The 25377-nt window shown below is 45.5% G+C and overlaps 1 protein-coding gene across 1 annotated transcript in view; it reads right to left on the bottom strand.

The window, feature by feature from the left end:
• Positions 1 to 1962: 1962 nt before the first annotated feature.
• DRP2 (dystrophin related protein 2) overlaps positions 1963 to 25377 on the bottom strand; it is a 46484-nt gene continuing 23069 nt past the window's right edge. Inside the window, exons 7-24 of the mRNA XM_061135961.1 lie at positions 24473 to 24741; positions 23689 to 23835; positions 23153 to 23231; positions 21333 to 21393; positions 20957 to 21018; positions 19549 to 19623; positions 18423 to 18624; positions 18114 to 18199; positions 16311 to 16468; positions 15635 to 15801; positions 13387 to 13498; positions 11750 to 11886; positions 11359 to 11424; positions 11032 to 11097; positions 10027 to 10170; positions 7769 to 8006; positions 6553 to 6673; positions 1963 to 6240 (exon numbers count right to left, since the gene is read on the bottom strand). Of these exons, the coding sequence (XP_060991944.1) occupies positions 6116 to 6240; positions 6553 to 6673; positions 7769 to 8006; positions 10027 to 10170; positions 11032 to 11097; positions 11359 to 11424; positions 11750 to 11886; positions 13387 to 13498; positions 15635 to 15801; positions 16311 to 16468; positions 18114 to 18199; positions 18423 to 18624; positions 19549 to 19623; positions 20957 to 21018; positions 21333 to 21393; positions 23153 to 23231; positions 23689 to 23835; positions 24473 to 24741 (2315 nt within the window). The 3' untranslated portion in view covers positions 1963 to 6115. The remainder of the gene's footprint in view (positions 6241 to 6552; positions 6674 to 7768; positions 8007 to 10026; positions 10171 to 11031; positions 11098 to 11358; positions 11425 to 11749; positions 11887 to 13386; positions 13499 to 15634; positions 15802 to 16310; positions 16469 to 18113; positions 18200 to 18422; positions 18625 to 19548; positions 19624 to 20956; positions 21019 to 21332; positions 21394 to 23152; positions 23232 to 23688; positions 23836 to 24472; positions 24742 to 25377) is intronic.

Below are 25377 nucleotides of genomic sequence, written 5' to 3'. Positions count from 1 at the left end.
GCCGTCCTGTGGAAGAAGTAGAAGAGCCCTAGTCTGGCCTCTGTCTGATACTGCACCCCGAGAGCAGCCAGAGCTCTGGTGAGAGGCCATGGGGAAGAAAAGACAACAGGAAGGAGCATATTCATGCATCTGTGGTGCCCTTCTGTTCCCTCCAACACCACATCTCCTAACCCTGGGTAACTGCTTCACCACTGTCCTCCAATCCCCACCAAGGTGGCAGCAACAAACTGCCTTGACTCCCTTCTCACCCCTAACACACACACATGATACATCATGAAATTTTCCTTCTCTATAGCCCAGTGATTTTGACTTGGGCATGTTACAGAACTGCGCTGTCCAATAGGGTATCCACTAGCCACATGCAGCTTTTGAGCACTTGACCTATGGCTAGGCAAAATTGAGGTGTGTCTTTCCACGTAGGCAAGGCTCAACTGCAGGAAGCCCCAGGCCTTGGCAGAATGCTCCATGAGCCTCCTGGAACCTGGAAAGATAGTCAGTCTCATGGGGATTCGAGACACTCAGCTTCCTGTTTGGAGGGAGGCTGTCATGGGGCAGTTTCTCATCTGCCTCCCTCAATCTGGAGAGGCATGGGATTTATCTGCCTGCCTCCCTTCTCCCCTGTCCTTGCCCCAGAGGGTTCTGCCGCAAGCCATAAAGCTGCTTAGGGGGAGGTGTGGAGTTGCTATTCAGGAACACAGTGTGCCGCCATTCCTGTTGCATGTCATCTGGCCCCTTTTGTTTCAGTGTTATCCTGTGCAACAGGGACAAAGGGAACAGATCCCATTGCTGGCCTTCCGTTTACTGTCTCTTCAGTAATAAAGTGCCTGGCTCTATGTGGGTTTCTAGTTTTTTTACCAGCTGAATTTGTACCCTGCTTGACAATTTCTGAAAGTGTAAGTGAAAGTCGCTCAGTTGTGTCCGACTCTTTGTGACCCCATGGAGTGTAGCCCACCAGGCTCCTCTGTCCATAGGGATTCAGGCAAGAATACTGGAGTGGGTTGTCATGCCTTCCTTCAGGGGATCTTCCCAACCCACAGATCATACCCAGGTCTCCCACATTGCAGGCAGATTCTTTACCTTCTGAGCCACCAGAGAAGCCCAGGAATACTGGAGGGGGTAGCCGTTCCCTTCTCCAGGGGATCTTCCTGATCCAGGAATCAAACTGGGGTCTCCTATATTACAGGCGGATTCTTTGCCAGCTGAGCTACGAGGGAAGCCCCTGACAATTTCTAAGACTTATTAAAAAAATAAAATGTCAGTAATGGTTTTATACTGATTACATGATGAAATGAAAATATTTTGGATATATTGGGCTATTATTAAAATTAATTTCATTTGGGTTTGTTGGGCCTTTTTTATTATGGCCGCTAGAAAATTTTAAGCTGCATATGTGACTCACATCATTTTTCATGTCAACTTCATTGACAATGAAGTCATAGATTGGTGAGAAAGAAGATTGGTGGTGGGGAAGAGGGACTGACACGGTTTTATTTTGCCAGAAAAGGGTATTAAAAAAGAACTTACCACCAATTCACAGGGACATTTAACACAGACATCCCCCCAAAATATATAGCCATAATCTCAGAATAAAGGATAGATTTTTAAATTGAATATATGTAACTTTATGGAAACTCACTGCATTGTCCATATTTTTCTCTTACTGCTTTAGGGTGGTGAAAAATTCCTCAGACTGATGAGGACAATGTTGAAGAACCATTGCTATAAAGAGCTAATTCCATGAGTGAATAACTAGCTAATTTTTATGGGGCCTTGAGAGGTGACCACTCCAGGTAACAGTGGTGGATGAGGCTAGTGGGGTGTGTCTGTTTTGTCCTGTAGGTGTTGGACTCTTCTGGTGTGTTTTGCAGTGTTCTTGTGGGTTTATGGGTCCACCCTCTCCTCCCACACCCAAATAAGGGAACGATGTGGAGTGTCAGAGTCAAAGAGCATAACCAGAGGAACCAAAGTAAACAAATACGAATTTATTCTTTTCAAAGCAGAATTTAAGGGAAAGGGGGAAAAGCACCACAGTGAGTGGCAACGTTAACCAATTTGTTCCCAGCCCCACCTTTTCATCCCAAATTTTTCTAGACTAGTATGCCACCCTTTCTGCTTCCCCAAATACCAAATACCACCTTTATGATCACCAGCTCTTGTAGCCAGCGAGCAGCATCATAGGCTTCAATCTGGCCTCAAGACTGCCCTAAGGACACCAAAGACACTGAGCAGGTACCCCTCCAAATGTGGCAGCTGTGGGAGGAGATGAAGCCTGGGAGCTTAGACTTGGCCTTGAGCCTTTTGCTCTCCCACAGTCACTGCTTTTTAAAGAATAACAAGGAGCTGAAGTATTCCTTTGTTCTCAGAGCCGGCTTTTGGCAGGAAGGCCCAGAGATAGAGCTGCCCAGCTAAGTAACTAAGTCTCCACAGCCCTAGGGTAAGCCCCCACCTTTCTCCTCCAGAACTGTTCATCTTAGGACAGTTACATTCTTAGTTATCTGTCACTTATGTCAACGGAACTTTGATGAGAGTCTTGGCTTGAAATGGTCTCAGAGGCCATGACTCTGTCATTGAGAACGCCTGTTCAAGGAATGCTCTAGCCTGAAGTTGAATATGGAGCCCAGATCCCAAATACACACCGCAAGCATCATGGGTATTCCTTAAAATTTATCTGGAAGGAAATCATCACCCAGGACTGGCCTCTGTTTGACCTCAAGGTTTCTCATTACCATGGCCTGCCAGCCCAGCCCCTAAAGTATGACAAACTCAAGCAAGTTTCTCTACAAGGAAATATCTCCAAACTTCGGGCCTTGAAGGAAATGGGCATTTGAGGGCCTTGGTTTCAGCCTTTCCATCCTGGAGGGAAGGATGCATATCCTGGGTTGGACCCTCTCTAGGGAACCATGCAACCAACAGCCAGATGTCCTCCAACCAGTCAGCCTTCCTTAATAATTTCCCAGTCAACCTGACTCCACTCTGCTCTCACTGGAAGCAGAGGCACCTCCTAATGGCTTTTTGGCCTCTGTCAGATTCTGTCAAGAATATATCACCTATCAATCCTAACTGTTCCCCATACTATATGACCACAACCCCAGCAAACACTCACTTTCCTTACCACTGATGCTAATCCCACAAGTCAGAGGTTTTCATTAGTCCGCCTATCCAGCAACCTCCTTCACTTCCAGTACGGAGCCATAAACTACGCAGCATCACACACTATACCTCTAGGAGATAAGACACACAACAGACGGCCTAACACACAACACATCTCAGGAAATATCACCTTCATCTGAATTCACAGTGCCCAAAGACCTGTTTACTTCACTGTGGGCAAACTGTGAAGTAGTGTGGGCAAACTATGCTGCAGTGACTATCACTGGACCCTTGAGTCATATACTCACCTCAGGCATCAAGGTAAACACAGGACCACAAAGTGTCAGGGACCCTGTTACTGAGAATTCAACTCTTGACCTGCTGCTTCAGTCCACCTATAACACAAATCCTACATAACGAGATCTACATCTTCTCTACCATGACCCACTGCAGTTGTCATAGGCCCTCAAGAGCCCAAGATCTCTCAGGCGTAGTGGAGATTATGGAAAAAGATTTTGCAGAACTTTCCTAGTAAGATTGTTTCATAACATGTGCTTTCTTCAGGCTTAGGCAGGCATATGCCTCAAAGATCCTGACCTCTCAGTCCTATAGAAAATTTCTCCTATCCTTAATATGCTCAGTTGCTCAGTCGTGTCTGACTCCTTGAACTACAGACCCTGTGGACTGTATAGCCCACTAGGCTTCTCTGTCCATGGAATTCTCCAGAAAAGAATACTGGAGTGGGTTGCCATTCCCTTCTCCAGGGTATTTTCCCAACCCAGGGATCGAACCTGGGTCTCCTGCATTTCAGGTGGATTCTTTACTGTCTAAGCCACCAGGGAAGCCCCTACCTATAACCTAGGCTCCTACAAATATAGGTCCCCTGCCAAGCCTGCTAACTGATGTCCAGGCTCTTTGTTTGATGCCTACCTGCCATCTGCTCACCAGTTCTCCTGCCCTGAGACCTCATGAGCACTAAGGCAATTGTCATGATAAAGTATGACACCTTGAACCTGTGGCTCAGTGTCCCTTGGTGATTCTAGAAGGAGGCAATTCTAGGTTTCTGGACCAAAGCCACTGCCTTCCATGCCCTGCAGTAGATAAATCTAGTTTTCCAGCAGATCTACCCACTAGCTACTGCTTGATTATAAGAGAGCACTCCAACCATCTCACACCCTTCTAAACTTGGTGGCAATTTCTACTTTCTTTAAAACCCTGAGCCAGACTTAGAAATTGGAAGGGGCAAGAGGATGTACTCTGTGTCTTAGCCTGGCTATTTGTTTCTCCCTTTATGCACAGGGTGGGTAGAGCTTGGATTTGCTCTATTTTGGCCCCTGAACCATTATTCAGAGAAGCCCAGAAAAATTCACCCCAGGATCAGGTCTTCAGGGAACAAGATTTAGAATGAATGAAGAGAATAGAGTGACTCTTCCGGTTAGATTCCTCTGTGGCCACAGGCTTTCTGTTGCTTTGGTCTTGAGGATGGCTCACCTTAAATATGAATGGAGAGACATCCTAAATGAGCAGCCAGGAGGCATCTTATCTGTCCATCCAGAGGCTGGGACTAACAAAGAGCAAGGCAGAACATTAATACTTCAAGAGGTATTAGAATTTAATGTGTGAATGAGTCTGGGGTAGTACTGATGTACAGTAGATATGAAGGATAGCTAAGTATCTATATAAACTTAGGCAAATTAAGTCGGTTGCAGGATTCTAAGTTATAAAGTTCATTTTGACAGAAATCTGCCTAAATGAGCCCTGACTCTGTTCAAAGTTCCCAAGCCTGCTCCCCCGACGCCCCCCCACCCCCACTATCTACTCTGAACAGTTTCTGGATAAAGGAATCACGGTATGTGTTGCCTAGGAAGAGTTAGATAAAATTGCCTAAGCAGATTTATCCAGAAATCTGCCTAACAAATTTGAGGATTGGGTTCATTTTCCAGAGTTAGAAAGAAAGGTTTTATGCAAAGGAAGGTCTTGCTGTTGTCTGTGTGGAAAGTGGTCAACTTGCTGATCTGAAGCCTGTGGATCCTAGGAAAGGGCTGCTATTAAGGGTGGACTGTTGCATCTGCCTTCTGATTAGCTGAGGGATATCAGCCACCTCGTCTGATTCAACTTAAGAGAAAGAAGGTTCAAAGCCGTCAAGGGTGTGGGACAGTCACACTCCTCTGGTCTAGAGGGTGGCTTTCCTTTCCTCCCCCAAGGAGAAGACCCCCTTGCTGAGAAGCTGCCAGCCCTCCCCCAGGGCTGTGAGGGCCGACTCAGAAGAGTTGGTCTCTCAGAATGCTGAGCCTTTCAGGAAAGAGGAGGATCTGGGGAAAATATCTAAGCCCCCTACATATTTCTTTACTGTTCCCAAAGTAAGGTGAAAATAGGAACCTGAATGAACTGTTCCCCCTTGAGAAAGGTCTGCCAGGAACTGAGGCAGAAGAAACTGAAGATATTCATAGAGGAAACAACATCTAGGTAGCATCAGAAGGACTAGAGCTATACCCTCGAGCTGAAGTTACATGACACACATTGCCCAGATTTTTCAGGGGTTTGGGGGGTGGGAGTGTCTTCAGGCTACCCCTTCACCTCCCCTGTGTTGGGTCAGAGAGTAGGGCTAAGTTCTGTATATTCATAATGCTGGAGCCCTGTGGTCATTAGGTACCCTCCATCTCCATCATTCCATGGAGAATGGAAAGGGACCAATGGGCACTGCTTCATTCTACAAGGCAACCCATCTGAATGGCTTCCAAGTGCCATCAGCCTGGGCTGCAACAGAAGCGTACTAAAGGGACTAATCTCAAACTTGACATAAAGGGCACCTTTCTAGAGTCAGAGGAATCATGCCTCTCCCTCCCCCAGCCCCCCTACTCCCACCTCTCATACCACCAAATCTCTGCTGCTGCCCAGAGCACAAATAACTCCAGCTGAGGAGAGTGGGGCCAGTGGGGACTGAGAAGGTTGGATGAAGTCTGAGGAAAGCCTTTGGCCAGAACCGGGAGAGGACCGTGGCCTATAAGATGGGGCTCTGGTTCCCTCAAGAGGCCAGCAGTGTGTTGGCAGTCACATCAGAACTTCGTACACTGGGGAAAGCATGGCGGAGCTTCTCCATGATGTCCTCCAAGCAGAGGCTGACATCTTGGCTCTTCAATCCCACATCATCTGAATTGGAAAAGAGAGATTTGGGAATACAACTAGAGATCCCCTTATGAGGTCAAGGGGCCGAGGTAGGATGCTGCCTGCTGAAAGATAAACCTATAGCATGTACATCTTCCCAGCATGATGCCTAGGTACGTATGAGGTAATCAATATACATCTGTAGATTAAAGAAATGAATGAATCAGTCAATAATCCAATCATCCCTGACCCTAAGCTCAAAGACATGAGGAGGAACCAGTCCCAACCCTAGTAGAACCTTGGGCAGGAGACCTGGGGCAAGACAAAGCCATGGAGGAAGGGGTTGAGGGAACTCACCTGCAGCTTCAGTGTCTGGAGTAGTCTGTCCTTTCTCTTGGGGGTGACTGCTTTCTGACTGCTGTGGAGAGGAAGCCAGAGACGAGCCCGCAGAGCCATTGCCATTGGATTCGATAGGTGGCTGGCAAGAGGTAAGGCATAACTTAAGTGACTTCACCTTCCTGACCTTACTTTGACAGACTCTTGAGCTTAGAAAGGTCCTTAGAGACCTCATGCCCATCTCTTTGCCCTAAAACCTGAAGAAGCTTTTGATGGTGCCCCAGTCAGTGGCTTCTCCTTACAGGAAACTTCTTAGAATATTTAATTACTAAATACCTTCTTCCTTCAACACCAGGTATCAAAGGCTCCCAGTTCTTATAAGGATGGCATTGCCCCCAGAAGATCTCTTGCTTGTCACTTCAGCTATAATTAAACTATTTAGAACCCAATTCCATCTGGAAATATAGAGCTGCGCCCCTGATCCTTGGTTTATGACATAATATCATTTAAGACCTCCAGAAATTGATCCAGAGGCCATCTCTTGGAAGATCCGGTGTGTATTCCCTAGTATGGATAATGACAATAGGTAACATTTATGAAGTGTTTACTATATTTCTGGCATCATGCTAAGTTCAATAAATGTATTATCTCATTAGATTTTTACCACAATTCCATGAAGTTGGTATATTTCTATCCCTGTCTTACAGATGAGGAAACGGGCTTAGGGAGGCTAAGGAAGTTGCCTAATATTCCAAGGCCACTAATTGGCAGAACCATATTCAATTCCAGGGCTGTTGAACTCCTGAACCACACTACATCCTATACACTCCCTCTCAAAGAGGAAAGGGATAAAAAGTAACAAGTGATCTGTCCACAGCTAAAATCTTTCTTTTGCCAAGCATGCCCAAATTTGCTTCTTTCCAGCAAACATCAAAGTAGCAAAATCAACCTTTTGGATGGTTCTTTGAACTTGTTCTTTCAATACCAGATTCAAATGGGGGTTGGGGACATGAGCCCCCAAAAGCCCTCCCTCTGTCCGAGGCCCCACGGTGACTTGAGAGTAACACAGAAGGACAGAGTGGAAGCTCAGTGCAAGAAAATTGGCTGAGCGCTGTGATATAGTGGCTCCTTCATTACCCCATCTTTTCTGATTGCCAGCTCAGTGCTCTTTAGAAAGTCTTCCCAGCCCTCCTGTGCCCAGAGGCTGCTCTGGTTCTTCCCCTGGCCCCAGACCCACCTGTAGGAGCAGCTCCCTTAAGCGCTGCAGCTGGGACTCCAGTTGCTTGTTGTGGTCTTCAAGAATCTGCATGCGCGTCTCCAGGCGGCTCTTGTGCTGCCGAAGGATCCGGGCCTCAGCCAGCAGCTCCTCATTGCAGTGGTCCTGTGCCACCTCGGCAGAGCCCTCAGTCAGGGGGGGTACCTCAGCGGCCTCCTCATGCTGCCACTTCAGGCGCCTCAGCTCTCCCTGGAGAATCCTGCCAAGGATGGAGAAGCCAAGGTTGAACATCCTCATGGGGTATTGACTGTCCAGGGCCCAGTGTTCCTTCAGAGCCAGGTGTGAACAATCCCTTTGCATTCCCATTCCCACCCCCACTCCAGCCATGCTCTTGCCTGAATGGCCACATCCATTTCCTCTCCAGCGTATGTGTCATTTACTCTGCTGTTCTTAGGCTGCAGCGCAGAGAGAGCTGATATTTAGTATAACAAATTTCTCAGCACTTTGATATGCTGCTTTGGGGATTAATTCTGACCTTAAAGCCAGGCAGAAACACATTCTGCAAATAAATGAGGCATTAGAGCCGCTGACTCACCTACTCCACTTTTAGATTTTTAGATTCCAGGGGAAGACATAACATAAACAAAAGATCACCCATCTTTCCTCTTATCTCTGCCACCTTCCTCTTTGGCCCACTTTAAACACCCATGTTGGGTCATCAAGGAAACAGATTCCAAAGAGATGGTCTCCTTTGGGGGATATTACTTTTTTTTTCCCCTTTTTTTGCAATAGAATCATTCTCTCTCCAGTGCTTCCCAGGGCCTCCCCACCCCTGCTCTAGCACAGCACTTCTCAAAATATCCATAAGGAAAAACCAGGGGGATTTTTCAATCCACTGTGGATCAGTGTTTGGTCTGAATGCATATGGCTAGTACACTAGTCATGCCACACAGCACTTGTCACACAAAGTTCAGCAATACTCAAACTGGTCTACATCCTATTCAATGAAGACAAGTCCACTCATTATATGCTTGGATATCATGGCAATGTCAAATTGCAATGAAAGTTTCTAAAAGCTTACTCTGTATTTATGTATTTATCTTGTCTAGAGCCAGTAACAGATACTTTGCAAACAGGCACTGTTCTAAGGACTAGCGACTCCAGACACAGTCTGTTAGGCCAGTGGCATGGGCAACTTCTAGGTTAGAAGAGCAGAAACTGAGGCCTCACCCCAGACCTGCAAATCAGAACCTGCATTTCACCGAGCTTCCCAAGTGACCCGTATGCACACTGATGTTTGAGAAGCACTGTTCCGGGGGGTGCTATTTATTCTAGGACACACCGCCAAAGTGGCTTAGATGCTCTTCAGACTCCTGCTGCCCTCTGTGCTTTAGAGAGATCAATGTCATCCCCATAATCATCTTCACCTTCGCTCTTCCAGTCCTCACACACTTTATGCAATATCATCCTCCTCTTACCACTTTCACTAAGTGATAAGGATTTCTTTCCATTTCCAACAACTGAAAGTTCCTTGAGGGCAGAGACAAGCAGCATCTCTTCTGTATTCTCTGTGTTTGCATTCTCTCTGCCGGCATCTCCTGGGTACTTGGAGATACTCAGCATGAGTTAAAAGGATTCAAATAATTATTAGTATTGTGTGTGTTTTGTTTGCTCAGTCGTGTCTGACTCTTTGCAACCCCATGGACTGTAGCCCACCAGGCTTCTCTGTCCACGGGATTCTCCAGGCAAGAATACTGGACTGGGGTGCAATGCCCTCCTCCAGGGGATCTTCCCAACCCAGGGATTGAATGCACATCTCCCATGTTGCAGGCGGATTCTTTACCATCTGAGCCACCAGAGAAGCCCAAGAATACTGGAGTGGGTGTTCTAACCCTTCTCCAGAGGATCTTCCTGATCCAGGAATTGAACCGGGGTCTCCTGCATTGCAGGCGAATTCTTTATCAGCTGAGCTACAACAGGGAAGACCAATTATTAGTATAGCTAGCTTTTATTTTAGCTATTGAAAGGGCTATTTTAGAACCCTTTCAATAAGACAGACACTGGCTAACACATTATATGCCTGATCATTTTATCTTCACAAATGACTCTCAGACATAGGTACTATTATCGCCATCCCCATTTTACAGATGAATAAATGGAAGATCACAGAATATAAGTCACTTGTTCAAGGCCACAGAGTTAGGATGTGGAAGTCCAGGACTTGAGTTAAGCTGTCTGACTCTAAAAACCACACAGATCTATGCCATTGTCACACCCACCGGTTTTCATCCTCTAGGTGGGCTAGGATCTTTTCAAGCTCCCCTTTGCTTTCCGTGGTCATGTTGTATGGAGCCTGCTGTCTGAAGGCTGGCTCCCGGTCTGTAATGGGGCTGGAGTGCCGTAGCAGGTACTGGTCCTCATCTCTGTGTGGGTGTGGGGAGAGGAAAGAGGGGCCAGGCATTGAACAGGGAAACAACTCAGGGTGTGAGTTCTCAGCTCCCAGCTCAAGTCCCAAGACACATGTTGGAGAATTCCCTCTCTAAGCTGCACACAGCAGGAAGAGGGATGAAAGTGTTCAAAGGTGCAAGGGTCGTGCTTGGGTGTGACAGGAGAGAGTGCTTCCAGGATGCTGGGACTTCTGGGTTCTACTTGTAGCGATCTGGGAAACAATGAGTAAATCACTTCCCTTTCTGTGATATTCCCCCACCCTACCCCCCTTCACTTTCCCATCCCCAAGGGAATTGTGGCCTGCCTGAGTCCCAGTCTCAGGACTGGATTTATCCATGTAACTGACAGTTCCTTGGCCCTCTGAGGAAGCTGGGCACTTCCCTAGAAATGACAGGTCCCTTCTTTGGGCTAGAGCATCCAGGAATCTCTCTGGCCACACTTCAGTCAAGCCCCTGATATCTCCCCAGGGTTAATGTGACTCAAGATGGGGCATTGGCATTTTGAGCATAAGATATGGCTCATTTGTGCAACTTTAGATGAGGGCATATTCTTCTTCCCTCAGAGTTGGGAATAGAAGGATGGTATCTTGCAACAGGAAGGGACCTTGACGGATGGCAGGGAGGTAGTACATCCTTCATTGCCCAGTTCAGCTGATAGAGGGCACACTGCTTCTCTCATTAAACACTGTACCCAGAAAGCAGCCTTCTTTCCTTAGAGTGTCAAGGACCCTAACCACCATGCCCCTCTTCCCTTGAGGATATACCCTTCCCAAATAGTGGCAGAGGGATCTCCCAAGGAGAGCTATTCCTGGCAAATAAGCAGCTGTGAAAACTCACATGCTGTCATCCGGGGACAGGCTGTCATTAAAGAAGGAGCAATTTTGACTTTCCATCTCAGCAAGCCTGGGAAGAAAGAGCAGGAACATAAGGGAACACAGAATATGAAGACTGCTTTCATCTCAAGGACTCTAATCACACAAGAGGATAATCAGGGAGTTTGGGGGGCTATCCCAACTCCCCCTCCCCCCAAACATTGGGCCTTGCTGGCTGCTGCATATCCTCACTGTGCCCATCCCCCTGGCTGTGGTGCCATTCTCTTGCCCCAACTGAAAACCCCTCCCCCTTGGATTCCTTACAATTCTCCTCCCCAAAATGTGGTGGTACCTGCTGGCAAAATGCTCAATTCGGGAGTGTGTGTCAGCGTGTGGCAACATCGGGGAAGAAGCTGGCCTAGAAGAAAGCAGCAAAGACTCAGAAGACCAAAGAGTTGGGTAGCTGGGCAGCCTGTCTCCTCACCACCACCCATCCACACATACCCCATCACCACCACCGAATTAGAGAGCTGGGCAAGAGCTGATGGGAACAAGATCCAGAGACTGGATTCAAATCTGTTTCTTGGGTCAGATTCCTGGTCAAGCCCCAGCTGAATTGTTCTGTCACTAGTTGGGTTTGCTCTGGAGCACTGCCCTTGCCCACGCGGGACTCAGCCTCTTCACAGCACGCCCCTAGGCTCAGTGAGGATGCCTGCAGCCCCTGCTCAGCCTCCAGTACTCACGTCTCACTGTAGTCAGCCTCCAGCACCGATTGAACAGGCAGATAACCTCGCTGAGGGTGTTTGCTGAAATAATGCTTTGAGCGGAATTTGTTCTTTAAGGTAGTGGCAAAGTCCCTCATGTTCTCACTGGATGTGGTCTGAGGGGAGACAAGACAGGGGGACTCACCCTAAATGGGCTTTTCTAGGGAGGTGAGGCTGCTCCGCTGGAGCAGGGAAAGTGACTGGTAATCAACTCTTATTCATCTTTACCACATCTCACTCCTAGAAAAAGATCTAGAAGGATATGTGCCAAACTATGAACACTGGTTGCCTCAGGGAACTTGGGCTGGAGGGGTGAGGAACATACTGAGAAAAGGGGACTTTGTTTTATACTTTAACACCTCTAAAAATTAGAATCTTTTACAATGATCATATATTTGTTAATTTTTAGATATCTTTTACATATTCTAGAGATGCAGAAGATGAGCAGGAGCTAGAGGATTATCAGTCTACCATCTCAAGCCAGTTTTCCATGTATGATTTTAATAAATGTTTATTTTTGCAGTGCATGGTACGTCACTTCAATTGTATCTGACTCTTTGTGACCCCATGGACTGTAGCCTGCCAGGCTCCTCTGTCCATGGAATTCTCCAGGCAATCATACTGGAGTGGGTTGCCATTTCTTTCTCCAGCGGATTTTCTTGACCCAGGAATTGAACCCGCATCTATTACATCTCTTGTATTGGCAGGTAGGTTCATTACCACTAGTGACACCTGGGAAGCTGAATGTTTAGTTTTAGATGATAATAAAAGAAAAAATTTAAAGGGCAACATCACTGCTTCCATCGGGTCACACATGTTTCTGTGCCAACAAAACATAAAGAAGAGATGACAGCTTATGGAGATGGATTATGGAGATGAGGAGAGGAGATGGGAGAGAGCAGTGGGGAGAGCTAGGGATATGCTTGGGACTTTGGTCTTATCTGTGGGGAAAGGGATAAAAGAGTTTAGGGAGCAGAGTCAGCTCAGGAAGCTAAGCCTGGAGCTGTGGGTCCTGAACACAAAAGAGGAGAAACTCTGTGGCTAGAGTTCAGGGATGCTGAACAATCTGGTCTCAGGAGGCTATGAAGGGCCCAGTTTTCAATGAAAGCCAAGTCAGTTTTGGAGACCCAGGTAAAGAGCATTCCCTCCCTTTCCCGCAAGAGACTGAGTAATGAATCTGAGCACAAACTTTAATCTTTGGTGTAGACTAAAAGGGATGGAAGCAATGACAAAGTAGCAAGTGAAGACCAGGGAACAGGAACGATCCAGGAAGCTAAGCAGGAAAAACTAAATAGAGGGATCAAAGTCTAGTCATCAGGAACTGCCTTGCTCTATTTTTTTCCTAGACTTTTCTCTGCAGGAGAATAGTGAGTGCCTTTTAGATGACCAAGAATGTCCTGGGCTGCTCCAACCAGCTGCAGCCCAGGTGAGGATGAGGGACAAGCTCTGCTAGAAGAACAGGCCTGGATCCCTCAAACCAGTCAATCACCAGGCCTGTATGGAGGATGCTCCCCAATGGAGAGCATGATACAGTGAGCCAATGCTGGGCAAAATGGATCAAGCACCCAGAAGCTGAGAGCTGCTGGCCCTTCCCACCCAGCCCAGAGGCTCCATACCGGGGTGTAATACTCCATGATGGGGTAATGAAGTTTGTTGCCCTTGCTGGCCCTGCCAGTCAGGAAGCAGGTCTGGCAAATGTCCACGTTAAACTGTTTCAGACTCCGGTACCTTGGGGAGAGGAGAGGTGGTGGGAAAGAGGATCCAATGTACTCTAGTGACCTTCCCCTCCCCCAAACATCCAAATTCACACCTACATTAGAAGAGTGTGAAGCATGGAACTACAACCTCCTGTACATGGAGCATTTAACCTCCTACACATAGCAGTGGCAAAGTCCTCACTAGATGACTAGTCTTACTCCAGAGACCATAAATCTCCATGAAATCACATGCTCAGAGTTACAGGAAGTTTGGGAAATAGCATTGTCTCACCATCTTTTTTCAAAGGGAGGGTAGTATAAACAACAAGGTCCCACTGTATACAGAGAACTAAATTCAATATCCTATGATAAACCATAATGGAAAAGAATATTTTAAAAAGAATGTATACATTCTGAATACATATATAATGTATCCAAGTCACTTTGCTGTACAGCAAAAATTAACACAATGTTGTAAATCAATTATATTTAATGTTGTAAATCAATTATACTTTAATTAAAAATATATAAAAGGGAGGGTGGGACAGGGGTAAAGAGCTCATTATATCAAATGGCCTTCTAAACAAGGGTGGCCTGAAAGGGTACAGTTTCACAGGTATGACCAGCTTCCTTGGAGAAGGTACACCTTCATTATGATTCTGTCAACTGATTCTATCAGCTGTGGGCATGTTGACTAAAAGTTATTACTCAAAGTTATTTATAATAACTCTATTATGACTGAATATAGACTAGCCATTCAGATCCAATTCCAAAGCCTGTCTGGACTGCCCAGACCTAGTAGCATAGCATGGTGAAGTATCTAGACTTAGCGCAGTCAGAGGGTCTGACATCTTGTCCTAGAGCTACACCAGCCAGCAGTGTAAACTCCACCTCTGTGCCTCATTTGCTTATAGAAAGCAGATTGGTTGTAAAAAGAGTATGTGCTAGAGCTTTAAAAAGGTTGTTATTATTTAGTCAAGAAGTCATGTCCAACTCCTTTGCGACCCCATGCACCATAACCCTCCAGGCTTCTCTGTCCGTGGGGTTTCCCAGGCAAGAATACAGGAGTGGGTTGCCATTTCCTTCTCCAGGGGATCTTCCTGACCCAGGGATCGAACCCACATCTCCTGCATTAGCAGGCATATTTTTACTGCTGAGTCTCTAGGGATAAAAACAAGCATTTTATGATGAAAACCAAATTCAGGACAGTAGTTATCTTTGTGGGAGTAGGAGGGAAATGTCATCAAGGAAACTTCAAATATATTGTTTTGCATATTATATAAAATATGTTTATACTATATAAATCAGCAGACATAAAATATATAAATATATATCATATATATAAATATATTGTAAAATCTTGTTTATTTCTTCAGCTTGGTGGTGGGTGCCCACCATGGGGTACTGGAGCCAGCTCATACCAGCTCATGAGAGCCAGTTGTTAACATTTCAGGAATTTTCCAAGTCGGTTATTAACTATAGCTATTATTTAAAAATTAAATCATATAAACTCAAATTAAGCAAAGAGTATTAAAAACTAAAGTAATAAATATTCAAGCTTATCGCTTCCCATTTCACTATTATTTATGCTCTGGAGGTTGTCTACATCTATTGTACCCTGTGGTGGAAATACTATAAATGGGGTACAGCTGTGCACCTCTTCCTGACCTCCTGTGGGTAGCCTGACTTTGGCCACAGTGGGACTATCTATACCATGGAAATTAGCCAATGCTCTATCAGGTTTCTCTTCTGCTTTCTGGAGAGTAGGCTGTGAACCATTTGCCAGCACACCTTTTGGTACATAGGTGTTCTCATAGGTCAGGATGCTGGAGCTTTTGGGTTCTACTTAATGCTCCCTGGGAAACAAAGAACAAATTACTTCCTTTTCTGGGCTATTCTCCCATTCCACCCCCACTTTGCTTAGCTATACATTTTTCTAGGTCTGAATACTTCATAATATAACTGAAAAAATATTCCATCTTTTTTTCTTTTTCAAAAATTAAACAGAATGCAATAGAAAGGATTACAACCATATACAACAACATATATATACAATGGATTAGTTGTAATTATATAACTACATAATGCATCGTTTTGCAATATATGATTTATATGTGACACTGTCTATTTTTATTAGTATCACTCCAGTAGGTATTGTTTTCCCTACCTGAAGCCCTTGATGGGGCACTGCCTACAGATAGAGCACTTGGTCTGATGCTTTACTTGTTCAGCAATGGTGACCCGATGCAGAACAGCCAGCCACACCATGGATTGGGGCTCCAAGTTGACCCATTCCAGGAACTGTGAAGCTTCAATGACTGGCTTCCCAGTGCTCTGGGGAAACAAGAAGCCCAGCAGCGATGTCTGAGGCCCAAAGCGTCTTGAGCCTAGAATGGCAGCCCTCATGGGAAGAAGAGAAACAGCAAGGCCTGGGTTTGTCTGTTCTTTAGAGGTGTCCACCTTCTACCCTGTCCTAGTGGACCTGGTGCCCTCTTCACAGGACTCTGATCCTAAAAGCCCAGAGAATCCTCTTCCCTGTTGCTCCAGCCCAACAAACTCCCTTCCATATGAGTACTATAGCACAGGAAACTCTACTCAGTACTCTGTAATAACCTGTATGGGTAAAGAATCTGAAAAAGAATGGGTATGTATAACTGAATCATTTTATTGTACACCTGAAACTAACAAAACATTGTAAAGCAACTATATGCCAATAAAACTTGAAACAAATATCTGAAGCAAAGCAAAACAAGAATAGAAGCCCAGCTTTGAGTCCTCCCTCCCTTCTTCCCAATCTTTGTCTCATCATCCCTCCTTTCCTCCCTCCCTAGCTCCATACTCACAAAACGGAAGCAACTACGGACACTGGGCTCCACGTTGCTGCCACCAAAGGCTGCCACTTCCCCCAGCTGACGGGGCACCTGAATGGCCTCATGAAGCAGGACACCAAGATGGCGTTGGTCACACTGGCTGCCTGAGTTGGCCACTTGGCTGAAGAGGTCTGCTGGCCCCACCATAAGTCATGGCCAAGTCCACAACAGAAATGGCCAGGCAATGGTGTGAGGAGAAAGAGGAGAAAAAGAAGAGAGGGTAAGAGTGCACTGACTTAGCTAATGACTTTTGAAAGTGGAATACCTAAAGGTCCCTGATCTTCTAGAAGCCCTCTAAGAACATTCTAATGCTCTCCCTCTTTGTGTCTATCTCACTTTTTTCTCTCTGAACACAGAGAGGGGGAGGGAAGGGTGAAGAGAGAGTGAGCTGTGTGTAAGAGCAGTGCCAGACACAAATACACTGCTGGGAAAACAGTCTCAAGAAGCAAGATCAAGGGGTTGGGGGTTCAAAGGTGCCTGAGTATGAATCAAGGTCAGCCTGCCCTATCTCCTCCTGTTTGTGTAGCTCATGTAGTCTCATACTGCAGCAATCTCTCAATTATCCACACAAATGAAAAGAAACACTGCACAGATATCTATAAAGAGGACATAATTCAACCCATTAAGTCATCTAAGAATTCACTCTAAATGACTGTGGAACAGCCTATGGGACTTATATTTGAACATTGCCCTTGTGGGAACTCACCTATTCTAACCCAATTTTTAAAAACCTCCTCCAGAGTTTCTTGTCTCTCTGCTTCATGCCTCACCTAAGGCCCAGAAAACAAACAAAACTAGAAGGCAGAGGGCCTGGGGTTTAGTTCTTGACCCATTACTAACTAGCTTGGGAAACCCTGGGTAGGTCATGAATCTCTCTATGCTGAAGTTTCCTTACTTATAAATTAAGACTACATCATCACTGTCCATCCCATCTGAAAGGAATGTTGGGAGAAATAAATTATATCATAGCTATGAATGTACTTTGAAAAGTCTTCTTCCCTGTAAAGCTTTCCTAGATTGCTGTCCTCACTCTTCTGTGATCTGATATAGCACATATCCTTTCCCATTCAGGTTATTCTAATTAGCACTCACTCTAAGAAGTGCTTTCTCTGTACTTCTGTCTCCTCACCTGGACTATAAACCACTTGAGACAGGGACAACATCTAACTGGATCTTGTACTCACCACATTTAGCACAGTGGTCAGTGAACATTAAATACCTGACAACTAATGATGCTGCTGCAGAAAAATGCAAAATGCTGTACAAATGATAGAGGATGGGAGGGAAAGCAAAGATACTGTACCAGAGAGGTTTAAACTTACAGAATTACATGTTGCCCACCTCCCAGATAATGGGATTATTGCATACTGCCCATGTTATCCCATGGAAAGTCTCCAGCAGAACATGTGACATAGTTTGAGCATCAGATTGGGAGAGGGCTAAGCCTGATGGTCCACCGGGAAATGGAACTAGAAAGTCCAGGTCCTGGGTATCCCAGAATCCCAACTCAGATCCCCATCAAGTAATTACACCAGATGAGAAGGAAGCAATGTCCTTGGAGTGACAGTGGGAATGATAACGGGCCTTAGACCCATCTTGGCCTTTGGCTGTTGTAGATTCTTTGCAATAGCCTGTACCAGGACGCATTACAATGTAGCCTGAGTAGCCCTGTGCTGAGTCATAAGACTGAACTTCTGTTTATCTTGCACCTTTCTTCCTCCCACCACAACCCTCCCTCCACCCAACTCCTCTTCCGGACTTTGGAGTTGTACTCACACTGCAGTTTTTCCTTCACTTCCGTGCCACACAGGCAGGCAATGCCAGTCTTAAAGGACAATGCCCGCATCTTTCCACTGCGACCGCTAGGTTTAAAAGAAGAGACTGAGAACTTGAATATCTGTAAAGGGTTAACATCTTGGCAGTCATTTCCCTCACAGGGTGGATCCCAGCAGGACTTGGTGCCAGCCATACCCCAAGCTGAGCTGAGTCCAGATCCACCAGGGGAGCAAACCCTTCCCACTGTGTCCACTCCAGATATCCCACTGGAACTTCATCCTGGAGGCTGCCAGGGCAGCAAGCCCTTACCTATCAAAAACATTGAGGAGCCAGTTGAGACTCATGTCCACACAGAGCGGCACATTGACCAGGATGCCTCTTTCCTCCTCCAGCCGTTCATATAAGGCAGTCAGGCAGTGGATGACCTCCACCACATCCATCACATGCTCACTGGCCTGCAGATCATGCTCATTGAAGATCTCCAGGGCTGTGGTTAAAGTTACCAGGTCCACTGGGAAGGAAAGGAGAGAAAGAGAAAGTAAAGCCAAAAGTAGAAGCCCAGGGACTAGACAGGGAGATATGGCCACCAACATCACCAAATATGACTCCATCTCCAGACTAACCATTTGTAAGTATGAAATAAGCTTGCCCTTTACCAAGACACACAACCCAAGTAGGGGGAAAGCATCAGAAGAACCCCTAAATTAACCCCAAATGTTTCTACACCCAAATGATCCTTCACATCAGTTTCAAGAAGATGGTGGGATTTGGGTAAACTCCCAGGGACCAAATACCATACCAGTTTTTCAATTTCTCTGTCCTTACATGCATTTCAACTGCAAATAGGTGGGTCCATGAACCTTGTTCTGAAAACCTAGACACTGGTTATGAAGGCTCGTGTATGGCTGTGTGAATGTGACATACCTCAGGAGGATTTTTTAATTACCCCCAATCCTGGTATCAGCCTAGCCAGATACACTTGGTCCAGGAAGATTGGATGGACAGTGTCTCAGAGAGAAGACAGAAGGCACATTATATCTGTAGTCATGTTGTCCCCTAACCATTGGCATTTGCTTTAATCATTCTGCTGCTACATCCAATAACCCCAAGATGGTGAAAGAACACAAGCCTTCAATGGCTCCAAACCATTTGCTGGATACTTCTTGCCATAAAACACTAGCTTGATTGTCTGTGTTGGGCAGGGAAGAAGGGACAAGGAAGAGGAGAGCTGTGGGTTAATTTGGAAACGAGTCTGGAGGTTGGAGAAAATAGAAGGGCCCTGGAAAGATCAAGTGTCCACAGCCAGCATATCCCAACCTTTGGAGAGTCCCCACAAAGCTGACCAACAACCTTGGCCAAGGTGGGATGGGAGTGGGAAACAGCCAATTGATGAGGAAGGATGAAGGCCATAAGGGAAGTGTGATGGGAGACTTACAGCGCAGTGCCTTCTGGACTCTGCGTAGCTTCATGGCAGTGCGGTAAGCTGAGAACTTAATGTTGTTCAAATCAGCTGCAAGAATGGAAAGAGATCCACTCAGATCAGGGAAATGCAAATTAAAACCACAACAATATATCATGTTACACCTGTCAGATTGACAAAAAATAAAAGTCTGACAATAGCAAGTGTCAGCAAAGATGTGGATGAATGAGAATTGCTAGTGGAAGTGTAAACTGACACAATCATATTGGAAAACAACTTGGTATTACGTAGTAAAACTGAACATTCATATATCCTACAACCAAGCCAGCTGTATATATTCTAGAGCAGTGATTTTCACATTTTTTTAACCAAGCAGCACTGTTTTTGTTAGCTCCAAAGTAGAAATGACCCAAATGTCTATTAACAGTAGGATGGATGAGGAAACTGTGGTATGTACAATGGAACACTCTACGGCAGTGAAAATGAATGAACTATAGTCACATGCATCAACATGTGTAAAATCTACAACATAATAGTGAGTCTCTCTTAGCAGTGAAAGATAAGGCACATGAGAGTCACATTCATCATAGCCTTGATAATGTCTTTCAAAGCAGATCTAGCATATATCTATAAGCATAATTCCCTGATGTGATGATAAAATTGTTTAGGGGGAAAATAGAGCTTCCTGATGGAGATGCAGAGAGGAAAGGAAGGAAGCTACTGGAAAAAGGACAAGGATTCACTTCCACTCTCATCTGCTTGTTGGATGGGATTCCCTTGTGTTCTTATTTTTATTGAGACAACACTGGTTTATAGCATTATATAAGTTTCATGTACACAATATTTTATTTCCACCTGTCACCATTCAGTCAATCCCCTTACCTATTTTGCCTTTCCCCTACCCCTTCTTTTTGGGTAACCACTACTCTGTTTTTTGGTATCTATGTGTATTTGTTTGGTTTGTTCATTTATTTTCTTTTTATATTCACATATGAATGGAGTCATATGGTATTTGTCTTTCTCTATCTGATTTATGTCACTCAGCATAATATCCTGAAAGTCTATCCATGTTGTCACAAGTGGCAAGATTTCATCCTTTTTTATGATTATGTTCTACCATGTATATGTGTGTGTGCATGCATGTGTGTGCATATATATATATGATCCAGCTATCCCCACTCCTGGGTATTTACTCAAAGAATATTAAAACACTAATTCAAAAAGATATATATTCATCACTCCTATATTCATCACAGCACTATTTACAGTAGCCAAGACATGAAAACAACCTGTCTATCAGCAGATGAATGAATAAAGAGGATATGGTATATGTACACACAATGGAATACTATTCCCTTGTATTCTTATAGGACAAAGGCAACTGTATATATCTCCACCCTATACAGGAACCTTGAATTCTTACCTAGAGTTTGGTATAACTCTGTCATCTTGGGATGGTCCCAGCATGTGGTTTGAGCCTGGTGGCTACAAATAAAAGCATCAGTAGCACCAGGGTCCATATCACCCCCCACCCCACAGACAAACATGCACACATCCCTCAGTGAGAGGTTGGACACAAGGAGCAGCAGAATCTGAGGGTAAACCCTGAAGATTCCAAAGCACAAGGGTTCACCTTTACCCAGGTAGAATATTGAGCTCTTGAGATGAGTAAGAGGAAAAACTGGATTGGATGGAGGAATCCCAACAGATAGGGGTAAAAGGGATAGGTAGAAAAAAAGACAGGGGAGGGAGAGGGTGGGCAGGTGATTGACCTGTTTCTGATTCAGATGGTCACTCACTTGATGTAGTAGGGAACTTTATTGGGTGAAATTGCTCTTTCCCAGGGAACCTGAACAGAGGCTGGTGAGGGAAAAGAGAAAGAGAAAGAAGCTGGCCACTAATGTTCTTCAGGCCCCTCATTACTCCCCTGTACTATCCTCCCAAAGAAATAGCTAAGCCCAAAAGGGGATGCCTGAGTCTCATTGCCAGCTCTTAACAGGACCTGAGCATGGGGCAAACACTTCTAATGAAGACACTTCCTTCCCTGATGTTAGGGTGAGGGACAGAGAAGAGGTTGTCACTGATACCCTCATGTGCCAGAGACATGACAAGGGCACGAACAGGTGGCCTTGGCCACCCTGACAATCTTCCCCGTGAGCAGGCTGTCATTTTGTCCATTCAGCTGCAAGCAGCTGGTGTGCTACTGTGGATATGAAGTGATTCTACTTTCCTCATGGGACTCAAAGCCCTTCCCCCAGAAGGCCCAGCTTCTCAGTCCCATGGGACAATGGGGAACAGGACTGCCTACTCATCTACGGTGAGAAACTCTGGAAAATGATGCTTCTTTCTGTTCCATGTCTTTAACTTCCAGATGTTCCAGGAGAGGCTCAGTCATCTGGTCAATCTCTTCCTTGCAGTTTCCCTGGGTACAAGAGCCTTCTGCAGGTGTAGTTGCATGCCAGTCATTATAATTCAATAGTCTGAATTGCCATTAACATTTATTGAGTTCCTACTATGTACCAGATGCTCTGCTGAATGCTCTGTGTGCATATCTAATTTTCATATCTAGTTACATTTCCACCATCTCCACTCTGATTGGGTCACCATCGTCCCTCATTTAGACTATCACAATATGTACCCTAACAGGTCTCCCTCCTCCTATTCTAGACCTCCAAAACTCTGTTGAAACAGAAGTTGGATCATGTCATCCCTCTGCTCAAACCCCTGCAAGGGTTCTTCATTCTACTCAGAATAAAATCCTAATTCTTACCATAGCCCTCCAGGCCCTCCATGCTTTGGCTTCCTGCTCCCATTCTGATCTCTTGCTCTCTCTCCTCTTCACTCACTTCTATACTGGTCTCCTTGCTGTTCCTCAGGTATGCCCCTGCCTTAACATCCTGGAAGTTATTGTTTCCTCTGCCCAGTCTGCTCTTCCCTCAGATATCCACATGGCTCATTCCCTCACCTCTTTGCTGTGATTTCAGTGACAACATTCCCAACCACCCTATTCAAAATTGAAATGCCTCCTCCATTAAGTCCAGCACTGCCTAACCCATACCTTCCCTGCTTTACTTTTTTCTGGAACACTTGTCACCAATTGACATTTTACACACAGACAGACACACACACACACAGACACACACACACACACACTCACTTATTTGTTTATGGTTTGGCTTCTTCTAGCAGAATGTAAGCTCTCCAAGACCAAGAATTTCTGTTTTGTTCACTGATGTAGCCCCAGTGCCTAGAATGGTATCTGGGCCATGGTAGGCCATCAATAAATATTTTTGGAACAATAAAGTCATTTAGTTCCCATAACTCTATGAGCTAGGTCATATTTTTCCCTCTTTTTATATACGGGAAAATTGAAGTTCAGAAAGGTTAAGCTATTTTTTTCAAGCTTGCACGGCTATGAAGTTGAGGAGCTCTGACTCAGATCCAGGTCTCTCTGACTCAAGAGCTTGTACTTTTAACCACTATCCTACACTGCTTTCTTCTACTGCTTCTTAGATGCCAAGGTACACTGGGCTCCCTCCAGGTCCCCAACAGACAACAGTAGACTCTATTGGAAAGTGGCTGAGGTTCTACAAAGTGAAGTATAGCTTGTCTCACATACAGGAGAGGAAGTGTTGTGACCCAGGCCCAAAGTCCCGGTGAGCATCCTGAAGCTGCTTAAGTCTCTCTCCAACTGACACCTATGGAAAGAATATGCAGGAAGTCAGTGGCCTCATTCCACATATCCAGGGTGGGATTTCCAGGTGCCTCCGGCCATCTTTGTGAATTCCCTCCAAGGCTGCCTCTTCTCCCGTTCCAGATCCTCCCACCATTCACCCAAATCCTAGTTCTCCCATGTCACTCCCAGAGGTAAGAGAAGAGCACCTCTAACTCCAGGCCACAGTCACTCTTCATCTGCCCCTGTCTACTCTGAGTGCCCAAATGCAGACAGGTCCCTCTCAGACTATTTTAATTACTCCCTGCAGTTTAGAGGTTGAGAAGCTTGTTTCCTGGCCCCAAATTCTATACAACTATTTCCCCACATAGATCCCATTTCAATGCCCCTTTACTTCCTGAAGGCCTGGAGAAGTCCACCCATCACCAAGCCTAGTTATACCAAATCTTTCTCCCATAGCTCACTTTAGGCTTCTCCTTTACCTGTAGCTGTTTCCACCGGATATTGATTTGCTCCAAAGCCCGGGAGTTCTCCATTGACAAGTGCACATCAGAAATGGCAAGTTGATGGGCCAGATCATTTACTAACTTCACTCCATCTTTCATGGGGGAGAATTCTTCCTTGAATAGCTATGGAACCAGGATCCAAGTCCCACAGCAGGTAGATAGTAGGAAAGAGGAACCATTAGTCATTCACACCAACTCCTTCCTCTTTACCCAGAGATTTTGTTTTAGTAGCACAGCTTCCATGCTTGCATATTAGGGCAACCAGACTAAGATGTGTGTGTATGGGGGGTGGGGGTGGGCATTGTCCTTACTTCCTTTTCTTCTCTCAGAAAACACCAGGGAAAGAGAAGACAGTAGGACAGAGGAGACCTCAGCTAAGTGTGTTAGTCGCTCAGTCATGTCTGACTCTTTGTGACCCCAAGGACTGCAACCCGCCAGGCTCCTCTGTCCATGCGATTCTACAGGCAAGGATACTGGAGTGGGTTGCCATGCCCTTCTCCAGGGATCTTCCCAACCCAGGGATTGAACCCAGGTCTCCTGATTGCAGGGGGATTCTTTACCATCTGAGTCACCAGGGAAGCGCTTCCCCAACCAGGTAAACCCTCAGCTAAACTAGCCCCCAAATCCAGCAGAGAAACTGGGAGAGACTCTGTTGAAGTCCAGGGCAACAGTGGAGCCTCAGCATCAGGTACACTGTCAGGGTCTGGGTGGAGTATCTGGTCTCCAGGTAGGCTGTAGCCAGGGGAGAGGGCCTGCATACCTTAAGAGCCTGGATATGCTCGGGAAGTGAATCAATAAAGAGATCCCCGATGGGCTCCCAAGTGGCTCGGACGCCCTCGGCCTGGGTCAGAGTTGCACTTAATTCCTCCATTGCCCCTTGGATCTCCAACAGCTGCTCCAGAGTGTGCTCAATGTGGCGGTGCTGGTCCACGCAGCGGGCTGTCAACTTCTCCCAGAGTTCACTGGCCACTGTTGCCTGCTTCCACACAAAGCGGCTAAGATTCTGGATCCGCTGTCTAGGAGAGGTATCTGCAAGGGCAGTCATGAAGTCAGGTCAGGCCAGCCAGGCAAGGGTAGCCCACGGAAAGACAAAAACAGCCTTTTGTAAACATGTGTGTGCTGTGTGTGTGTTTTCATACACAAATACATATTTTTATGGCTGAGCTCCTTTTATAAATGTGGCTTTTTAAAAAATTAAAACTTTAATTTTGAGTTCATAGTAGATTCATATGTAATTGTGAGAAATAATAGAGATCTCATGTACTCTTTAGCTAGTTTCCCCAAATAGTAACATCTTGCAAAATTATAGTATAACAATCAGGATATTGACATTGACACAATCCAGAATATTTTTTCAGAATTCCCCAATTTTACTTTTAGTCATTTGTGTGTGTTTTGTTCTATGTGATTTTATCACATGTGTAGGCTCATGGATCCACCACCACAGTCAAGAGACCATTTTGGTGTTTTCCACCTATAGTATCTGAGGATTTCCTCATATTCTTAAGAAATGGGCAAGGTAGAGAGTGAGTAAAATATTTAAGAGGCACAGTAAGGCCAATCATCCAGAGTTCTAGTCACATGACCTTGGAATGTGATTTTGCATTACTGTCTATTGTGTGTGTGCTAAGTTGCTTCAGTCACGTCCAACTCTTTGTGACCCCA

The sequence above is a fragment of the Dama dama genome, chromosome X (assembly GCF_033118175.1).
Source record: "Dama dama isolate Ldn47 chromosome X, ASM3311817v1, whole genome shotgun sequence".
NCBI lineage: Eukaryota > Metazoa > Chordata > Mammalia > Artiodactyla > Cervidae > Dama > Dama dama.
The sequence above is the reverse complement of the archived record's forward strand: the minus strand, read 5'-3'. Positions and strand labels throughout refer to the sequence as shown.